Below are 19584 nucleotides of genomic sequence, written 5' to 3'. Positions count from 1 at the left end.
ACACCGGTCTGTGTGCAGCTACACCGGTCTGAGTGCAGCTACACCGGTCCGCTGTAACACTTCGCCTGTGCACCGCTCTTGGTGCAGCTGCGGCGCGGTGAAGCGAACGCTCGCCGCCTGCTCCCGCCGCGCAGCATGCCGGGTAGCCGTTGCTAGGCGACGCACTTCTCGCCCCCCACACCAACGCCCGCGACGCGTCCTGTAAACGAACGCCGACAATTTGAAAGAACTTTGTTGGATCGCAATTAAATAACGATTTTTTTTAAAAAATACACTTTTTTGTTCGTTTGGTTTTTTTTAGCGCGCTGTTCTGCTGCAGCAAGAGCAACAGCGGGTACGGATTTTGCGTCGTTTTGCTTTTTTTTGGCGAGCGATACGGCTGCGGCGCGGTGTGTCACAATAGATGTGCAAGTTTAAAAGCAAGGCCGCAGGGCGAGTGCCGTACTGGGCCTTTGTGTGTGTTTCGCGAATACGGTTAGCTTATTCAGAGTGAAACGTTCATGTCGAGGCGATCAAAACGTGCTCCACTTGCAATGATAACTGTATCGCACAACGCGGCGCACCGCTGCCGCTGTAAATATGCTAGCTCTTGTTTGAACACGCAGGCTTTTTTTGCGACCAATATAAAGTTGCGTGGGTTAAGATTGCAGGTGGATTGCTTAAATGTTTTTTTTTGCAAATCGCCCGATGATGCTGGATGTACTTACCAGCGAAACGTCGTGTAAATGTTGTGGATTTACTCTCCCAACACACCGGTGGGCTAAAGTAGTAACTAATTGGCGCGTTGTTTACGTGACAAACCTCACTGAATGTGTCGGGTGGTGGAGGGTGACGACACATACGTACGCGATCTAACCCAAAAACCTTGATTATGCTAGCACTGTTCGTTTGCATGAGTAAAATGCGTGTCATATTCAAATCGCACGCATAACACCCCCACCCTCGACATTCGTCAACACGTACGGAAAAGAATAACTATATAATAGGCGACGTTTCGGCCAGTGATCCTTCACAGCACATTGACATGATTTGTTTAATCACACGTATGGTCGTAACGTCGCTCATGAATGCATTCTTCAACTGTTGCCCATAAAGACTTCAACGGTGGCTATTTGAAGACAATTGTGAAACTAAATGATAATTGGTAATGGTGTGATGTTGCAGAATTCAATACGGTTAGTTTGTCTTGCTGAGAGTGACACATTCGCACTTTCAAAAAGTTACGGAAATGGTGAATTTATATTTAACTTGAGCATTTAAGTAATTGCAGTATGGTACTTGGACTTCATACGGTAATTGTTACAGTGGAATATTTGAAAGTGCTTTTTTTTCCAAAACGATTTACCATTCCCGCATGTGCTTTCTGTATTTTCCAGCATTGGAATGGATGATACGCTGGTGAGAGTAGCAGTGAGGATTCGTCCACTGTTACGCAATGAAATTCTTTACAGCCAGCAGACATGTGTACGAGTGGTACCAGGGAACCAACAAATTCTGCTGGGAAAAGACCGAGCGTTTACTTTTGACCACGTGTTTGGGTCAAAAGTGGCACAGGAAGAGGTGTACAAGACGTGTATTCAGCCACTCGTGAAATCATTTGTTGATGGCTACAATGTGACAGTTTTTGCATATGGCCAGACGGGCTCTGGAAAGACGTTTACAATAGGAGGAGCAAACATTGGTGAGGAAACACATAATTCCCATGTTCCTGTAAACAAAAAAAACACGGATTAATTAAACGATGCAAAGTACCGGTAATAATTCATCTTGCAATTACATTATATTGTGGGGTAAAATGTATAGTTATTTTCTTAGTGCAAACCCAAAGGCACGTAAAATATGGACAATCGTTTTAAATGTACTGCTTATGATTGGTATATAATTCTGTAATGTTTTTATGAGATTGCACATATTTGCACCTGATATCTAATGTGTTTTGCAGCCTCGAGTATTGAGGATGAGAGGGGAATCATCCCACGAGCAATTGCAGATTTGTTTTTTGCAATGAAGGAAAGCCACAATACGGACTTTTCCGTTGGTGTGTCTTACATTGAAGTATACAAGGAGGAGCTGAGAGACCTTTTGGATATTGAGACGTTGAGTAAAGATATGCACATCAGAGAGGATGACAAAGGGAATACAGGTAGACACTGTCAATACACTATTGTTATTTGGACCTTTGTGCAAGTCAACTCTACAACTTATGATTAATGACTATCTTATTTAATTTGGGAATTTCTTGTTTAATAAAAATGCCGGTTTATAAAACGCTTACAGATTTTATGACCTTTACAATTATGTATTCAATCTATATACTTTTATATTGTATGATGTAGCAACTATATTCTCGGTTCTTTCGGTAAAGTCACGTAGAAGGGAAACAATAATACAATTCAAATTTGATTTTTTTTTTTCAAATTTGAAAAATATAAAACAATAAAATTATCACGACGTTTCGACTGCAACACAAGCAATCATCATCAGGTGTGAAAACCACAACACCTGATGATGATTGCTTGTGTTGCAGTCGAAACGTCGTGATAATTTTATTTTATATTTTTCAAATTTGAAAAAAAATTCAAATTTGAATTTTTTTTCAAATTTTCTTGTTGTGGTTTTCACACCTGATGATGATTGCTTGTGTTGCAGTCGAAATGTCGTGAGGATTTTATTGTTTATATATATTTAATTATTTTATTGTTTCCCTTCTACGTGACTTTACCGAAAGAACCAATAATATGAATCCCTGCAGTCACGAAAGCTTTCAATCAAAATATGTAGCAACTATATTTGTAATGCGTATACTGTATATATTAAGCATACTAATGCCTTGACTTTGGTTCCTTTCTGCATACTTGCATTTTTACAGTTATTATTGGGACAAAAGAGAGTGTGGTGGAGACGGAGGATGAGGTGTTAAGTTTATTGGAGGCTGGTAATGCTGCTCGGCATACTGGCACTACCCAGATGAATGAGCACTCAAGTCGGTCACACACCATATTCACCCTGACTGTTACTCAGAGGCGTCCCTATGGGTCATCCAACTCTGGAGACAACCTGAACAATGAATCTGAAGTTAATGCTTTCGAGTCACTATCATCAAAGTTTCACTTTGTTGACCTGGCTGGTTCTGAAAGGGTATCAAAAACTGGAAACACAGGAGAGAGGTTTAAGGAGTCCATACAGATTAACAGTGGCCTTCTTGCCCTTGGTAATGTCATAAGTGCCTTAGGGGACCCAAAACGAAAGAGCTCTCACATTCCCTATCGTGATGCCAAAATCACTAGAATTCTAAAGGACTCGCTTGGAGGTAATGCAAAGACACTAATGATAGCCTGCATCAGTCCCTCATCAGGAAACTTTGACGAAACTATTAATTCGTTGAAGTATGCAAACAGGGCCAAAAATATCCGTAACAAACCAGTTGTAAACTACAACCCAGACTGGGACAGAATAGATGAAATGGAGCAGGAAATCAAGACGTTGCGTGAAGCCCTTCACAATCAGCGGTCTACTTTAGTAACACGAGCCAGTCATGTATCACAAGATTTCCAAGCTCAAGATAGGTTGCGTATGAAATCCTTGGAGGATCAGGTGAGATCTTTGAAAATAAAATTAAACAATAACATGGTTACTTTAAAAATATATATTTTAACTGTACCTGGTGATTGTAAAAGTGGTATATTGATATGGGATTTAACTAATTATATACAGTAGATGTATTTTCAGTCTAAAGATTCTAAAATGAAAATATTCTTAATGTTAGCTTTTAATATTTTTCCCAAGAAGTAAATATAGCAGCAGTCACAATATCACAGCACATTGATACATGCAACACCTGCACGCATTTTTTGTGTTAACTACCCACAATTAGATGCTAATTACACTTCATTAATTTATATTGGATTAACCAAACGAAAAGAATGCGCATTCATGAAAGGCCTGGACTCAATATATTGAGATAACGGAACTACTGTTACATTTTAGAAGCCATGCCATCCTTGCCTAAGTGCTTTCTGTTTATGAATAAGGTGGGAAGTTTACAGACAGAGTGCAACCACTACCGAAATTGTACAGATGAAGCTTACCGCTTTCTCATGGAATTACGTAGAGCCTCCAACATTACACGGAACCAGGTATGTATATTTAGAAAAGTAATTTTACGGAAACATTGTTTAATATATCGAAAGTGGATTCCTCATACTTTTAAATGTAAACTGTTTCTGTGCCTTAATAAACAAGTCTGCAATACCATGCCATGAGAATACCAGTCTGCATTGCTCTGTTAACGACAGGCTCAACGTGCAAAGGAATGGCTTGACCTTGCAGAAGAGTATAGAGATGACATTGCAACTGCATCTGAAAAGGATAGTGGGGTGCAGAGCACAGGCGAGGATCCACACCATGTTACTATCCTGCAGCTCAAACGAGAACTCAAGAAATGCCAGGTTGGCAAATAATCTCGTGCAAACATGCCTTTTGTATGCTCTGGGTTTATGCATCGTCTATTTTTGTCGTTGTGTTGGAGCTGGTAGGGATTATTTTTGTTCATAATTTGCAACAGTATACATGTAGCGTGACAAGGCAATTATAGCAATTGTTTACATTACGTGAAAACGTATCTGCACTGTAATTGCATTTAGTTGGCATGTACTATAAAGAAAGGTGGTTCGAATTTATTTTTTGAAATTGTAGATTTGCAAAAATTGTAAGGATGGTCTGGGTTCTTTTTTTAATTGTACATTTGCAAACATTTTAAGGATGGTCTGGCAGCAGACGAGAATGTATTTGGACTAAAAGAAAAGGAGCTGCAAGAGCTGCATGAGAAGGTAATGGCACTTGAAGCAGAGAACAAGGAGTGCCTGGCTGCTCTGGAGGACGCCATGGAGCGGTACAAACAACAGGTGTGTTTATGCTGACATTCAGTTGCTTAGGATATTTGGCCATGCTGATATATTTTTATTACATTTTTTCTTTAAGTCGCTTACATTTTTTTTCTGCTTACACTGATTTCAAAATGAAATGCTAACAGTCCACAATTGAAAAGAAATCCGGAATAATCAACCTCATTGTTGCAACAGTGAAACATTTATACTGTTCGTGTATTTTTGTATAATATTGCATATTTGAGCAAAAACATGCACAGGCTGCTGTATATAAGCATTGGTTATGATTGAAAAAAATTAACATTCACCCATATTTGTGTTTGCACAGAGTGACAAGGTGGTTGAGCAACAGATGGTGATTGCAGATTTTGAGAACAAGTTGCATCTGCTGAAATCACAGCATGCTGGCATAAATCCAGATATTGTCCCCGTCAGTCCTGTCTTATCGGAGCCTTTTAGACGCCCACACACAGTTCCTCTCAAGGCTGTCCGACCTATCCACTTAAGTGCTGAGCAAGCCAGCCAAAGCCTATTTACACAGAAGGCTCGAAAGGTGTGGAAAATACTCTTTTTTTAATGCAATTTGAATTCACAAATGTTCAGTTATGTATGATAGTTTTATATTAAATTCTTGATTGTAGTGATATAGTTGGCAGTAAAACAAAGTGATGACATTGCTGCTATGATATATATAGTTGGATCATTGACGAGGTATGTTCAATTGACAGCCGAAATGCTTCCAAGGCTGCGTGTGATGTTTCTCTTTAGCACAATGCATGCTCAAGATTCAGCTAGGATGGTTTTTACACTTTGCATATCTTCATATAAGTAGTCCTGAGATTGGGCAGACAGATTTGGTATTCAGCATTGCACCAAAAAGTATTTTATTATGCATACATCCGAACACAGCAAGCCGGTTTAGAAAACATGACCTTGCATTAAATATTCCTGTACAAACCTCTATAATTGGATATGCAAATTGAGTTTTTTTAAATTATTAAACATATAAGGACTCCATATTATCTACCAATATATGAACATCTGTTGGTTTCCAGGTTGTAAAACCATGCTACTATACTAAACCACGTACCGAAGCCACAATATTGACCCTTTATTGACATACGATATTGAACATGAATGCTACAGTCCACAAGTGTGTGTGTGTATATATATAAAATTGTGCATGCTAATAACATTCTTGGTAAGCTCTCAGATATGAAAGGGGTGTGCCCTTAAGTAAATTCCGGTGTTGCAGGTGCACACGAGCCCTCCGACGTACTCTCTGGAGCGTGTGGTGGCCAGCTTCCATGCCCGCAGTCAGCTTCTGCTCAAACAGCTGGAGGAACAGGACGAGGTGCTGCGGGAGAGTTTCTCCGATGACGGTGATGAGATGGATAAGCCTGAGCTACGCAGCCACTTCAGGTAAATTCGTCCAAGTAATTGAACACGTTATTTGTAGTCTCCTCAAATCGCCTACCTTTTTTACACGTGAGTAATGAATTAAAATATTGTAAATGTACTATAGTACCGTATTGCAAGTTTAAGCATACATGTTGGCAGACTTCTCTATATATGTATTGGTTATGCTGTTTATTATGTGAACATACCCATATCATTTGTGGTTCCACAGAGTAAGAAGGTGCTTGATCAAACAGTACAATTTTGCATTTTAATTTATTGAATTCTGAACCCGTGCACTGTGTTTCTAGGCGCTCTGTTAATCGGACGTGGAGTCGTAAACCAACTTCATTCATGAGCATCAACAAACAAAGCAGAGGCTTTGTGTCTAAGATGGCAGAGCAAAGTGGGGAGCACCCTGAAATTATCACTTCATCAGGTGATGTATAATTTAAAATGGCCACTAATACAAAAGAGTTTTTTTTTAATATCAAAGTTTGTAATACCAAGACAAGTATTTAAAAATAAGTTATGAAGCCTTAATTATGTTAATGAAAGATCTTGTTCTATCTGGGCTGAGCAGGTGTTAGTGTGGCTGGAAATGATGATGAGGAGGCCCTTTTACAAAAGAGCCAAATAGTGAACAAAAGGCGGCTGAAGGATTCGGAGATACGCTTCATGCAGGCACAGCAGAAGAACCGAGAGCTTGCAATAAACATCCGTATGAAGGAAGAGCTGATCCGCGAACTTGTTAAAACAGGTACGGACTGCTTAACTCTGGTTTGAGTATCGTTAGCTCACTTATGCTTACTTCAAATAAAGATGTGCAGTGTAATAAAACAATGTTGCAAATACATATTGCATAAATGAAATTGACTTAAACCATTATTTAAGATGAAATTGAGGAGCTCATCCATCATCCTGTCAAAACATGTTCACCCCACACAATGTCATTAATGAATGCTCTTTTATATTTCATGGGTGATAATTAAACTGGCATGAGTTTCAAACAACCTCTATCTATTCGATATATAGCTATACACTGTGGTGAAGTTTTAAAAACATTTTGCATATGATAGGAAGTAATTTGAGATCTGCAAATAAATGATCGATTTAATCGGCATTGGTGGGCATTGCCAGGCAAAATGGCGCAGGCGATGAACCGAGAGTACTCTGAGAAAATGCGGGAGGCAGAGCGTGAGACCACTGCAGCACGAGCAGAACTTCAGGAGTCCCAGCGGCAGCTGCAAGAGGTCGGGCAAAAGGAAATGAGGGATGTGGCTGAGAAAGCACGCTTGCAGAAGGAGTTTCGCAAAAGGATGGAAGCCGCCAAGGTTAACATTCAGGTCAGAAGCTGGATTGAGGTTGTGGTCCGGTGAATTGCTCTTTCTATGTTTGTCAAAGTAAAATGTAAGCAGTAAAATAATTCCTTTGCATACAAAAACACAACAATGCTTTTGTGCTATGAATTACATATTGTTAAACTTTTAAGCGAAAGAGATGTGAAATCTATTTTCCTTGTTGATAACAATAGAAAATTAATTTTTCTGTAAGCATTTGTGTCCTTTAATGCGGGCATTTAAATATTCCCTGTGGTGTACATTCACTTTTTGCCAGGTGTGACCAATTGTAGTGTGCTAGATGTAGCGTTTTTGTTTTAAAAATTACATCAAATTTGAGGACAAATATGCAGGCCTGAGTTTGCCGAAATTGATCACACGTGGTTTTTATATTGTAAAGAACATCTACAGTATGTTTTGATCTGAAACACATAAGAATACGGTAGGTATTTACAATATCTGACGAACATTTACTTTCAGTATGGTATATGCACCACCAGGCACATAACAATTGATCAATAAATTAAAACCAATTAATCGACCAAGTAAATCGGACAATATCACAGAACCAGTACAAATCAGATAAATATATTTTTTTTAAAGTACCATGATTTCCAAATGTGGTGATTCATTGCATTGCCAGTGGAGTGGTTACATTCCTATATTTTTGCGTGAAGCACAGGGAGACGATCATATGTGTTGAATACACAATTCTTGTGACCTTTGTTCAATTCACGATCCAGTATTTCACGATCAAGCAGTAGATCGCTCATGGTGAGTAGTTAAGTTGGATAACAGGATGACGTTGCACGACACGTGACGGTGGGATAACATCACATGTTATGACATCGAAATGTGTGTGTGGTGTGAAGTAATTGCCAAAAAAAGGCTTTTAATTTAACAGTGGTTTTTAAATGTAAGTTTTGGTTAACCCTTTCATACATTGGCTATGGGGTATATATATACAAAAAGTTTGCTAATTATGGAATAGATTTGTTAATACTTTAACAGTTTGGGTGCCATGGTGGCGAGATGTTAACTTCCTCGCCTGGTATGCAGGAGGTCATGGGATCGATCCCGACCTTGACGACTATATATTTGGAGTTTGCATGTTCTCCCCGTGGTTGCGTGGATTTTTCTCCACGTCCTCCGGTTTTTCCCTCCACATTTAAAAAACATGCTTTTAGAGTATTTGGCTGCTTTAAATGTATGCATAAGTCACTTTGGTGAGCTCTCATTTATGGTCAGGTCACTTCTGAAAAAGAGCGAAATAGCTCAGGTTGGCCTTACCTGGTAAAATAAAAATGCTTTCAGTTTAGTTTTATTTAAAGTCCCAATGTGTGTATCTATTTGAACAGAAACTGCATAAGAAGCATCAGGACACAGAGAAGCTGGCTTCAATAGCAACGCAAGGTGATAAGCGTCAGAAGGATTTGGAGCGGCAGGTGGAGCTTATGAAGCAGCAGCAAGCCTCTTTCCAGAAGAAACTGCAAGCTGAGACCGAGCAAAAGAGGCAGTTGGAGAATGAGATGCAAAGGGAACTGCAGCGCATTAAGGTTTCACATTTTTTATGAACGCACTTTTGATATTCTTGGTGTAAAAAGGTATACTACCTTTATATATAAAAAAATACACTTTCTGAAGCTGGTAAAGTGATTAATATGAATTATCATGATATTGGAGTGAACGGTGGGTTTTAGTAACAGATGTTGCCACATTGTATGGCTTTCTTATTTATTTATTGCTGTCTATTTAAAGCTTTCGTGACTGCAAGGATTCATCTTGTTGGTTCTTTCGGTAAAGTCACGTAGAGCGAGAATAAAACAATAAAACAAAATAAGACAATAACATTCTCACGACATTTCGGCCACAACACAAGTAGCCTTCTTCAGGTGAAGGAACAGAACTGTCGGGACGACAGCGCTTCAATGAACGCTGCTAAGATTGGCAGCGTCTTTTAAGCTAGGTGGGAGAAGTAAAGCGCCTTGACAAAGGAGTTTACATATCAAACAGGAGAATTTAGCATTGAAATAGCTGTGATAAAGTGTTGGATCAGCAGGGTGTTAAAGTCAGAAATTAGCATGTAACTGGGAGATTAGCATGATGTTAATGTGAGGGATTAGCATGTGACTGGTCACGGAAATAGCTATGTTCAAGTCAAAGTTTACATATCAACAGGCATTTAGTTTATGGACGCTAATTCCAGACACCCCGCCATCAAATTCACCATGAAAGTGGAGAAAGATGGCAAGCTGTTGTCATTCTTGGATGTTCTGTTTGAGAGGAGACCTGATGGCTCATTGGGACATTCTGTCTACAATAAACCCACCCACACAGATTCCTACTTGAAACCTGATTCCCACCACCACCCGACGCAAAATAATTATCTCATCAAAACGTTATACCACAGGGCTCATTGCATTTCGGACCAACACCACCTGACCAGTGAATTAAAACATGTACATTTGGCCCTAAAAAGGAATGGATACTCTGACCGTACCATCCGCCAAGCTATTTCTCCCTCCATACAGAAACAACCACTTGATACTCCGATCAAAACCATCACACTACCATATATAGCAGGCGTTACTAAAAAGATCTCCAAAATTCTAAACAAACACAAGATCCTGGTCCGGTTCAATACAGTACACAAAATCCGTGACCTGATCCCGTCCGTGAAGGATGTCATTCCTGACTTACAGTACCCCGGAGTTTAAAAATTGATCTGCACCTGTGGTGACTGCTATATCGGGGAGACGAAACGACATGTCTCTGACCGAATTCGCGAGCACAAATCAGATTTGAAACACGGCAGAACGAATTCTTACTTTGGTGAATAAGGACACCACATCAAAACTGACAATCAGGTCGTCTGGGGACAGGTAAATGCCCTTGATTGTCGATTCTACTCGCCTGGTATCGACAATCAAGGGCATTGCCCTGTCCCCAGACGACCTGCTTGTCAGTTTTGATGTGGTGTCCTTATTCACCAAAGTTCCGATACCTGACACCATCACAATCATTGAAGACCTGGTTCATCAAGGACTACATACGGAGTTACCCCCCTTGTGAGACATTGCTTAACCAACACATACTTCACCTGGAATGGAACTTTCTACAAACAGACTGATGGCACCCCAATGGGCTCCCCCCTATCTCCAGTTGTAGCCAACGTGTTCATGAAAAAATTTGAAACTGACGCCATCCAGACTGCCACTCTACGCCCAACCTTATGGAAGAGGTACGTAGATGACACCTTTGTTATCTGGCCACATGGCTTACCTGCTCTAGACCAATTCGTCGACCACATCAACTCCATGCACCCAGCCATCAGATTTACCATGGAGGTCGAAAAAGAAGGCAAGCTACCCTTTTTCGATGTCTTAATTAAAAGGAGACCTGATGGTTCAATGAGCCACTCGGTCTACAGGAAAGCGACCCATACGGATGCTTACTTAAAACCGGATTCCCACCACCATCCATCCCAGAAGAACTCCCTCATCAAGACTCTATACTATAGAGCCCAATGCATTTCCGACCAGGATCACATAGCCAGTGAACTCAAACACGTACACCAAGCTCTCAAGGCTAATGGTTACTCCGACTACACAATCCGCAAAGCCATCACTCCAGTCATGAAGAAGGATCCTCTTGAGGAACCATTCAAAACCATCACCTTACCCTACATTGCGGGGGTCACAAAAAAGATCTCCAAAATCCTGAACAAACACAAGATCCAGGTCCGATTTAACACAGTACAAAAATCTGTGATCTGGTTCCATCTGTAAAAGATGCTGTTCCAGACATACAGTACCCGGGCGTTTACAAACTAAAGTGCCTCTGTGGTAGTAGCTACATTGGAGAAACCAAACGACATATCTCAGACCGCATCCGCGAACATAAAGCAGACTGAAACATGGTAGGACGAACTCCTCTTCCGTGGCAGATCACTGTTATAATTCAGTGGGCTCACATGACATTGACTTCTCCAAGACGGAGGTTCTTTGCATGCCAACCGGCTACCATGAGAGATTCGTTCATGAGGCCATCCACATATACAAGCACAGAGATAATTTCAACCGAGAAGATGGATTCTGGCTTAGTAACCATTGGAAAGATGTTTTAAACCATTTTGGTTCTTAATTACAGTGACCTTCAGACCGCAGCCCTTTCGCTGGCATTGCCTCTTAATACCTCTTACACCACAGTTAATGGTATGGTTTATAACATGGAGTATAACAGCGCATCGTGGCTGTTTCTCCCCCCTCCTCCGTTCCGAGCATAGATGGACTCGTCCATCTGAACAAAGCTCGTCGCTGTCCGTGGTGCAAATGAAAAGAAAAAAACGCCACCCATTTTTTTGGCATTGTAATGTATAACGACTTATTGTTAGTAGCTCAGCTGATTGGAGGGTATATAGAGTTTATTGATAACATTGATGTAGTTTATATTTTAGTTTTATTAGTTTACTATATGGTATTCTATATGGTATTCATATATGGTATTCATATAGTGTAGTGTATACCCAGTTACTTTATGTTAATAGCTCAACTTATTGAAGAATATATTGAGTATATTTATTATATTTATGTAGTTTATACTTACTTTTTTCACATCGGTTTATTGTATGATAGTTGGGTAGTTGCAGTCCTTTAGCATCCATATACTAAATGCCTCTGTTCATATGTAAACTTTGACTTTAACATAGCTATTTCCATGACCAGTCACATGCTAATCCCTCACATTAACATCATGCTAATCTCCCAGTTACATGCTAATTTCTGACTGTAACACCCTGCTGATCCAACACTTTAACATAGCTATTTCAATGCTAAATTCTCCTGTTTGATATGTAAACTCCTTTGTCAAGGCGCTTTACCTCTCCCACCTAGCTTAAAAGACGCTGCGAATCTTATCAGCGTTCATTGAAGCGCTGTCGTCCCGACAGTTCTGTTCCTTCACCTGAAGAAGGCTACTTGTGTTGTGGCCGAATCGTAGTGAGAATTTTATTGTCTTATTTTGTTTTATTGTTTTATTCTCATTCTACGTGACTTTACCGAAAGAACCAAGAAGATATTGCTGTCTAATTACAACATCCATGGGCCAGTAGCCTTTGAAGTTGTTTTTCATATGGCATGTACTGTTCATTAAGTATCATATTAAAGTTTTCCTCAAGTTTAAATTTTAAGGTAAATAAAAGTTATTTCCACATTTCTAATACTCTGCCTTCAGGATCTTGAGAAGAAGAATGAACAACAACAGAAGGTCCTGAAAGTAAAGTCTCTAGAGATGGCGGCTCTTCAAAAACAAAAGCAAAGTGGAACCTTCATGTCCATTGAAGACGAGCAGGTCTAAATATTCCATGATTGTCTTTTAGTTCACATTGGATCGTTTTACTACACTTCATACAATTCTTCAATGCAAATACTGAAAATACACATGTAAATCATACTATATTAGAAAAAAAAATATTCTGGCTGGCTTCCTGTCTGGATTCCTGGCTGGGTTGGCTGGCTGACGCATGTTAGTGACGTCACCTCATACATCTGCGCGATGACATCATCCACATCACATAGCACTGAGCCGGGTTCGTGCGTGTAGACTTTTCATAATCTTTATTTCGACTGGAGGAATCCGATGAGCTATGAAGCTCTTTTTCACAGGTGTCCAATATGGGCGGGTTAGCAGGTTACAACAGCAAACAATAAAAAAGATAGTGCAAAATAGAGAAAATAGCAAGTTACTAAATGTAAATAAATGATGCTAAAATAATGATATACGTAATATATATCAAGCTTGGGAAAGGCAGTCAAAACGATAAATACAGAATTTACGCCTCTCCCTCCACCAGGCCGTGGATCCTGCACAAATGCTCGGGATAGGCGATCATACTATTGTTTTATACTATATACACGTTGGCTGTAGCTGTAGGGGTTGTTTGAACATACTTTTCCATGCTGGTCAGTGCAGGGGGATAACGGTGGGGGTCAGAGGAGGGGGGGGGGGGGTTTGGGGAACTCCAGGGCAAGTTCAGACATCCATCACCGATGTCAGCCATTGCTGGCAATTGAACCAGGATTCTGGTACAACGTAGTGCACCAACCATACTGCCACGCCTCCATCATATAGATTAAATGTATGTTTGGGAATTGGGTTGAAATATACAATGCAAAACAGTTTTACGCCCACTGTATCATGAACTTTTTTTATTGTTATTCCCGTATAATCTAGTTTAATGCCTTTATATTTACACAGTAGTTTTGAGCAAGATTACTTGTGTGTGATAGACTTCATGAGGCATTCATAGACAGCTTTATTTCACTGGTGAGATAAAGACTAACCATCAAATAAAGATGGCCAGTGCATCACGTGCTTTCGGATGCGCTTCTGCGGCTGTCTGGAACGCTTTTCCTTCTGACATTAGGAAGCCACTAGAGCTATATGCACTTTTAAATCTAGATTGAACAATCATTTCTTGAGAAGTGCTTTTTGTGTTTCGTTGTCCTTCTCTCGCACCTCCAATAAGCACGGTTGGCAACGTGCAGTGAGAAAGAAGTTCAACATTAATTCAAACAGCTGTGTCATGCGGCTGTTCGTGCAGAAGCTTGAAGAGCAGAAGGCCTGTCTGGATGAGGAGATGGAGCGGGTTCTTGAGCAACGGCATGCCCTGTTGGAGCTACAGCAGGAACTTAGCAGGCGAGAAGACATATTAGCCAAGAAAGAAGCCCTGTTTCAGGAGAGAAGCCAGCTAGAGATTAAGCGTCTACGATCAAGTCAGGTACAAACAAATCCTCCGCCTAGCTTTCAGGCACAGTGATAAAATAACAAAAAAATGTTTTTGCAAAGCCCAGATTATAACTGGATATCTAACTTTTTATGCAGCCATCATTGATATAACACAATAAACTTGCTGCATTGGAAACCAATTTCAGGTTCCATTTTCTGCATTATGCAAAGGTAATGATAATTTATGATATGTGTGCCATTATAGTGCAAGGCTTTCACGAATGCACTGTCACAGCTGTGTATAGTCTTCAATTCAGGAGAAATGTTATGTGGGCTGACTCGATTAAGTGATTTGCAAATCGGTTTTCAACTTGGCAAATTTTGGCTCTGATGCTAGCATACATGGCCAATTCTTTTTTGCATAACGTGACATGATGCTTAATGTCCACTTTGAAGCATACGGTGCATATTTATGGTTAATGTACCTGCAGTGATGATCATTTTACCACTGCCTATGTCTCGCTACTCTTGATACTGTCACAGCTGTGAATTACAGCACACTACACGACACCTCTTTTGCATCTTCTTATTTACACATGTTTCAGGGATAAGAGGAGTCATGCTGCAAATTTATCCTCTGCATTTATTCATACACAAGAGCCACCTGGAAATTGTCTCTTGGAAGTACACCACTAATCCTATTATCCGAGATGTTTTCATTCGCGTGGGAAATCATATTCATGCTTTTAGGGAAAGGTTGGGAGATGTATTTTTGTGCATTGTCTTGGATTACAGGATCTATCAGTAGCCACCACCCCCCTTATCAATGCAAGTAAAAGGTGTCGGGCTGCATTCGTAAATGTTATATACTGTGTAGTTAATGAATATTTTATGTTTCCAGGTGCTCAATAATGACTTGACTCGTTTGTCAAGCCGCCTGGACATGGTGGACCGAGAGATTTCCGATCGGAGCAAGAAACTTGGGACTACAAGTGATGCAGAACAGCGTAGGGCAGCTGAGGAGTTGGCTGTCCTGCAGCAGGAAAAGCAGCAGCTGCACGAGCGCAGGATAGAGCTTGAAAGCAAACTTAAGGCAGGCAATGTCCTGGGTACTGAGGTAAACAGTTTAATCGAGTAAATAAAACCTGCCAACACTCGTTTATTTTGGAATTTTATACATGTTTTGTTACTTTGGGAAAACCATTGTATGCACGTGATAAGAGTCTTGTTGGTGTGCATTGCAGGAGAGGACTCTGTTTCGACTGGATGAAGAGATAGATGCTTTAGAAGCAGCTATTGCCTACAAGGATGAATTCATTAGTAACCAGCAGCGGGCCCTGCGAGCGTCTACCAGTGCCCTGACCCAGAGCCAAGCCAACATGATGGGCAGGCTGAGCTGCTTGTCTAATTCAGAAATCAGGACCCTTCTCTGTAGATATTTTGACAAAGTAGGTACTGCGTTTGGAATATTGGTAAAACTAAAAGTCGGCATGATTTCTATATTTTCAAGGGATTTTATTTATGGAGGGAACATTGTTTTTCTTTCATTTTGCAAATAAAAAATTCAGGAGTGAGTTTTCACCATATATATTTTTTCAAATTTTATCACAAAGTTTCCACTGCAAAAGTACAGATAAGTCAGCAGTTTCTCTAGAAAAAAAATATGCATTTATTATTTGCCATGCTTTTGGCAAACCACAAAGAAACAAAACAAATATAAAAAAATATTTCTTGATTGCTTGTAAATAACCAATTTTATGAACATGGTGACAACAATACTTACTGTGGCAGTGTCCACCATTTTTTTTATAGCTTGAGACTTTTTTGGTACTGTTTCCATTGTGGACTGCATTGAGAAACTGTTACAGAGAAAATATTTTGGATTGTAGTATTCCACATCAACAACCACGCTGTTAAAGTGAATGTGATCGGCAAAGTACGATACTTTTGTGTGTGTGTGTGTGCGCACGTGCATGTGTTTGCATAGGTAGTGTCTCTGCGGGAGGCAGAGCGCAGGCTGAATGTGCAGTGTGCTGAGGCAGAAATGCGTGCAGACGAACAGGAACGTATTGTTCGGGAGTTGGAGCTGGCCTTGGACAGGGTGGCAATGGATATGGACAGGAAACTTACAGTCCTTCAACAAGAGTATGAACAAAAAGTTCAGCTGCTGCTTCAACAGCATGCCGGTTGGTCACAGCTAATTAAAGGTCAACATTAAACGGCACTATATTTTATCACTGTTCATCTTGAACCGGATAACATTACAGTTAGCAGGAATATGATATACAATGACATTTGCTATTTGTTGCAAATTGGTGTATGTGAAATACCGTCATCGTTTTTTACGTGGTAAAATTCTAAGCAATTGCTCATGTAAGCACGCAGTTTATTTTACATGTATCTAATGTATGTTTTCCAATTAGTATTCCAGCATAGCTTGAATTGCATGAAACCATTAATGGAATTAAAGTACTCATATTTTTATGGTTTTTGGAATTGTAGAAACATGATTTGTTTGGGTACATTTTTAAACCCCATGCTGAGTGACAAATTGTTTATAATCTAGCATCATATATATTTTTTAGAACTGTTGGTTGCTAGTTTTGAATTGCTCATCACTTTTAAATGTCATATTTTGTAAATCCCACCAACTGCAAAATATATTGTACGTTCGCATGAGGTGATTGAATGCTTATCATTACGGAATATGAAAAACTGAATAAAATAGACGAATATTTTTTTCCAATAATGCAATTGTCTCATTGCATGCTGTATTATTGTGTTGTTCTTTAGGTAGGGATGGTGTTCATGATATGAAGACTCATGATGAGAAAATACAACAACTGGAAAAGGACTTATTTTTCTACAAGATGACTAGCCGTGAGTTAAAGAAAAAGTTAAAGGAAAGCAATGGAGAAAGCGTCCAGCATAAGCACTCACAAAGCACTCAACAAGGTATGTAAATCTCTCCACAGTGTTTGATATTGTCTTTTGGAATGCATTATAATAAAAGTTAGATATTTCTCAATGTTACGTGAGCATTTAATTAAAAATATGCAAATTAGATTCTGCTTTTAAAATTAATTGTAAATTCTACTTCCTGGTCTGATAACTTTAACATTAGAATGTTGTTATACATTCAAGTTAAGCTTCACACCACATATATATCCTACTTAAGCTACTTACATACCATAAAGAAATGTAATCAAGAACACCATGGTCATAGTATATTTCTATGTTAGTGGAAATTCTAGCTGTTGTCCATTGTTTTGTTAACTGACATGTCAGTAAATGACATTTTACTTTGTTAGGCAATGGCTACAATTCCTTGGAATCTGTAAAGACGACAGGGAGTGAGAACAAAACGTCTAATCCTGGTGTGGAGCACGGCAACGCACAGCCTGACGAGTGGTCAGACCACGGAAAGGTATTTGAACGAGGAAAGGTCAGTGCAGACAGCGAGAATTCTAGTTTTAGCCGGGCAGAGCGGGTGAGTCGGCTGAGAGAAGAAATTGCAGAGCTTGTGCGGCACCCAACACCACCCACAACACGCAGACATTCTGAAAGCTCCGAGGATCCACCTGTTACCACCGAGCTACATGAGCAACCATTGCGTCTACCACATGTCTCCGATAACACAGGACGCGTTGTGACGGTTAGGAAGTCTCGTAAAGAGCTACGGCAGATCCCGGCTTCGGAGGTGACGGCACGGCGTGCCAGTCTCACTTCAAGCGTGAGCTCGATGCCTGTAGACTCCATTGATGCTGGAAAAAATCCCTGGTCATAAATCTTCACCCTTGATGCTGTGCACTTTGCCCCATTGTTTAGCACCTTAAACGTCCACAAAAGTCACCAATAAATCTATGGCTGGATGAAGGTCTCCCCAAGATCTCATCATCTCTCATGGTCCTGTCGTGTAGCAATTTACCTTACACCTGCACATGAGCTGATATCATCGCTTCATCTTCATGGTGGACATCCTCTCGGGCGCATTGCATTGTTATTCTTGACTACCAGCCAGTCTCCCTTCTCGCGGTGTCCTGTGCAGGACCACTTCTTTTAACGTAAAACATTTCTTTAACATTCATATTTTCTCTAATCTGTGTTCCTCTTTCTTTCTCTCAATGGAGTACATGCATGCATGCATCCATCCCTCCATACTTTGTGCACTTATCAAATTGTGTTCCATTGTCCTTATTGTCCATGTTTTTCATGCATATCATTTTATTAAAGGGTTTCTTCTTTTGATACATTGGTAAATTGCTTTTCATTATCAAGTTTTGCCTTTCAAAAGCACTCCAACCGGCTCTCTTGTCCATCTGTCCAAAGCATTTACTTTGATCCCAGTCCACCTTCAATTAACTGTCCCAGATATATTGGCTTCCTCTTGTGTATATATTAAAATTATATATCTGATATTTAAGTTAAATAATATCGGAATAAATTAATGTATAGTTTTTACTATTTAGATGGTAATTTATCGTATGTTTCATTTATAGTACTAAAAAAATGTACATATATTTTATATAAGCCAATGTTTTGTTTAATTTTATAGATGTGATTACACAATTTTTGTACCTTGAATTAAAAAAAAATATGCCTTTGGAAATATTTCATTGTCAAAAAATGTTGAAACTTACTAAATTTTTGTATGCTATGTTTTCTAATTGACTCAGCAATTGCGTGTTCTTTATACATTTGTTTTAAAATTAGCTAGGGTGGAGGAGTTTTGTTGAAGGGATTTTGAGTGTGCAATATAACTTTATTTTGAAAATTTCAGTGATTAGGAGCCAATTATATTAAACATGGCCTTTTATTCAATAAATGTAGCATCCAGATTTTAATTGTTGTATGAGTGTTGCTTTGTTTTGCAATGGAACATATGTACAAGTATAAAGCTTTTAATATACATCAGAACTCCAATAATATGCACTGATATGGGAGGAACATATCACGGATCCTGTAATCCATGCAGTGTGCCACCGGGTACAGGAGTAATTAGCCATGCGACATCATTAATATGAAAAAGCTTCACAGGGGAAGCGCATCACGTGACTAGAGGCTCCATTAATCTGCGATCAATTTGCGGATGAGGTTACATTTTCTAAGACTTAAATTGCAAATCTGGCAGTCTTCAAATATGTTTTGCATTTTCTTACACCTCATATGCAAGTCAACAAAAATTTTTAAACACCTTTATTACTCAACAAATCAAATTAGGAGAGCTATGTATG

General features: G+C 39.6%; 1 protein-coding gene across 2 annotated transcripts; it reads left to right on the top strand.

Moving 5' to 3' along the window:
* Nucleotides 1-144: 144 nt before the first annotated feature.
* Nucleotides 145-19194, top strand: KIF27 (kinesin family member 27). Of its 2 annotated transcripts, none has more exons than XM_076066823.1 (20): nt 145-334; nt 1377-1681; nt 1943-2143; nt 2870-3594; nt 4032-4136; nt 4296-4448; nt 4761-4904; nt 5215-5439; nt 6142-6308; nt 6596-6723; nt 6868-7044; nt 7425-7630; nt 8983-9180; nt 12857-12973; nt 14226-14402; nt 15252-15467; nt 15595-15802; nt 16342-16536; nt 17144-17305; nt 17662-19194. In XM_076066823.1, exons 2-20 carry the CDS (start codon nt 1384-1386, stop codon nt 18135-18137), a joined length of 4278 nt encoding a protein of 1425 aa, XP_075922938.1. In that variant the 5' UTR covers nt 145-334; nt 1377-1383; the 3' UTR covers nt 18138-19194. The 2 variants fall into 2 exon arrangements, with proteins under 2 accessions (XP_075922938.1, XP_075922937.1); XM_076066822.1 differs by having other exon boundaries at nt 16342-16557.
* Nucleotides 19195-19584: the final 390 nt, after the last annotated feature.

The sequence above is a fragment of the Petromyzon marinus genome, chromosome 13 (genome assembly GCF_048934315.1).
Source record: "Petromyzon marinus isolate PM22_M1 ecotype Great Lakes invasive population chromosome 13, UKy_Petmar_22M1.pri1.0, whole genome shotgun sequence".
NCBI classification, from domain to species: domain Eukaryota; kingdom Metazoa; phylum Chordata; class Hyperoartia; order Petromyzontiformes; family Petromyzontidae; genus Petromyzon; species Petromyzon marinus.
The sequence above is the reverse complement of the archived record's forward strand: the minus strand, read 5'-3'. Positions and strand labels throughout refer to the sequence as shown.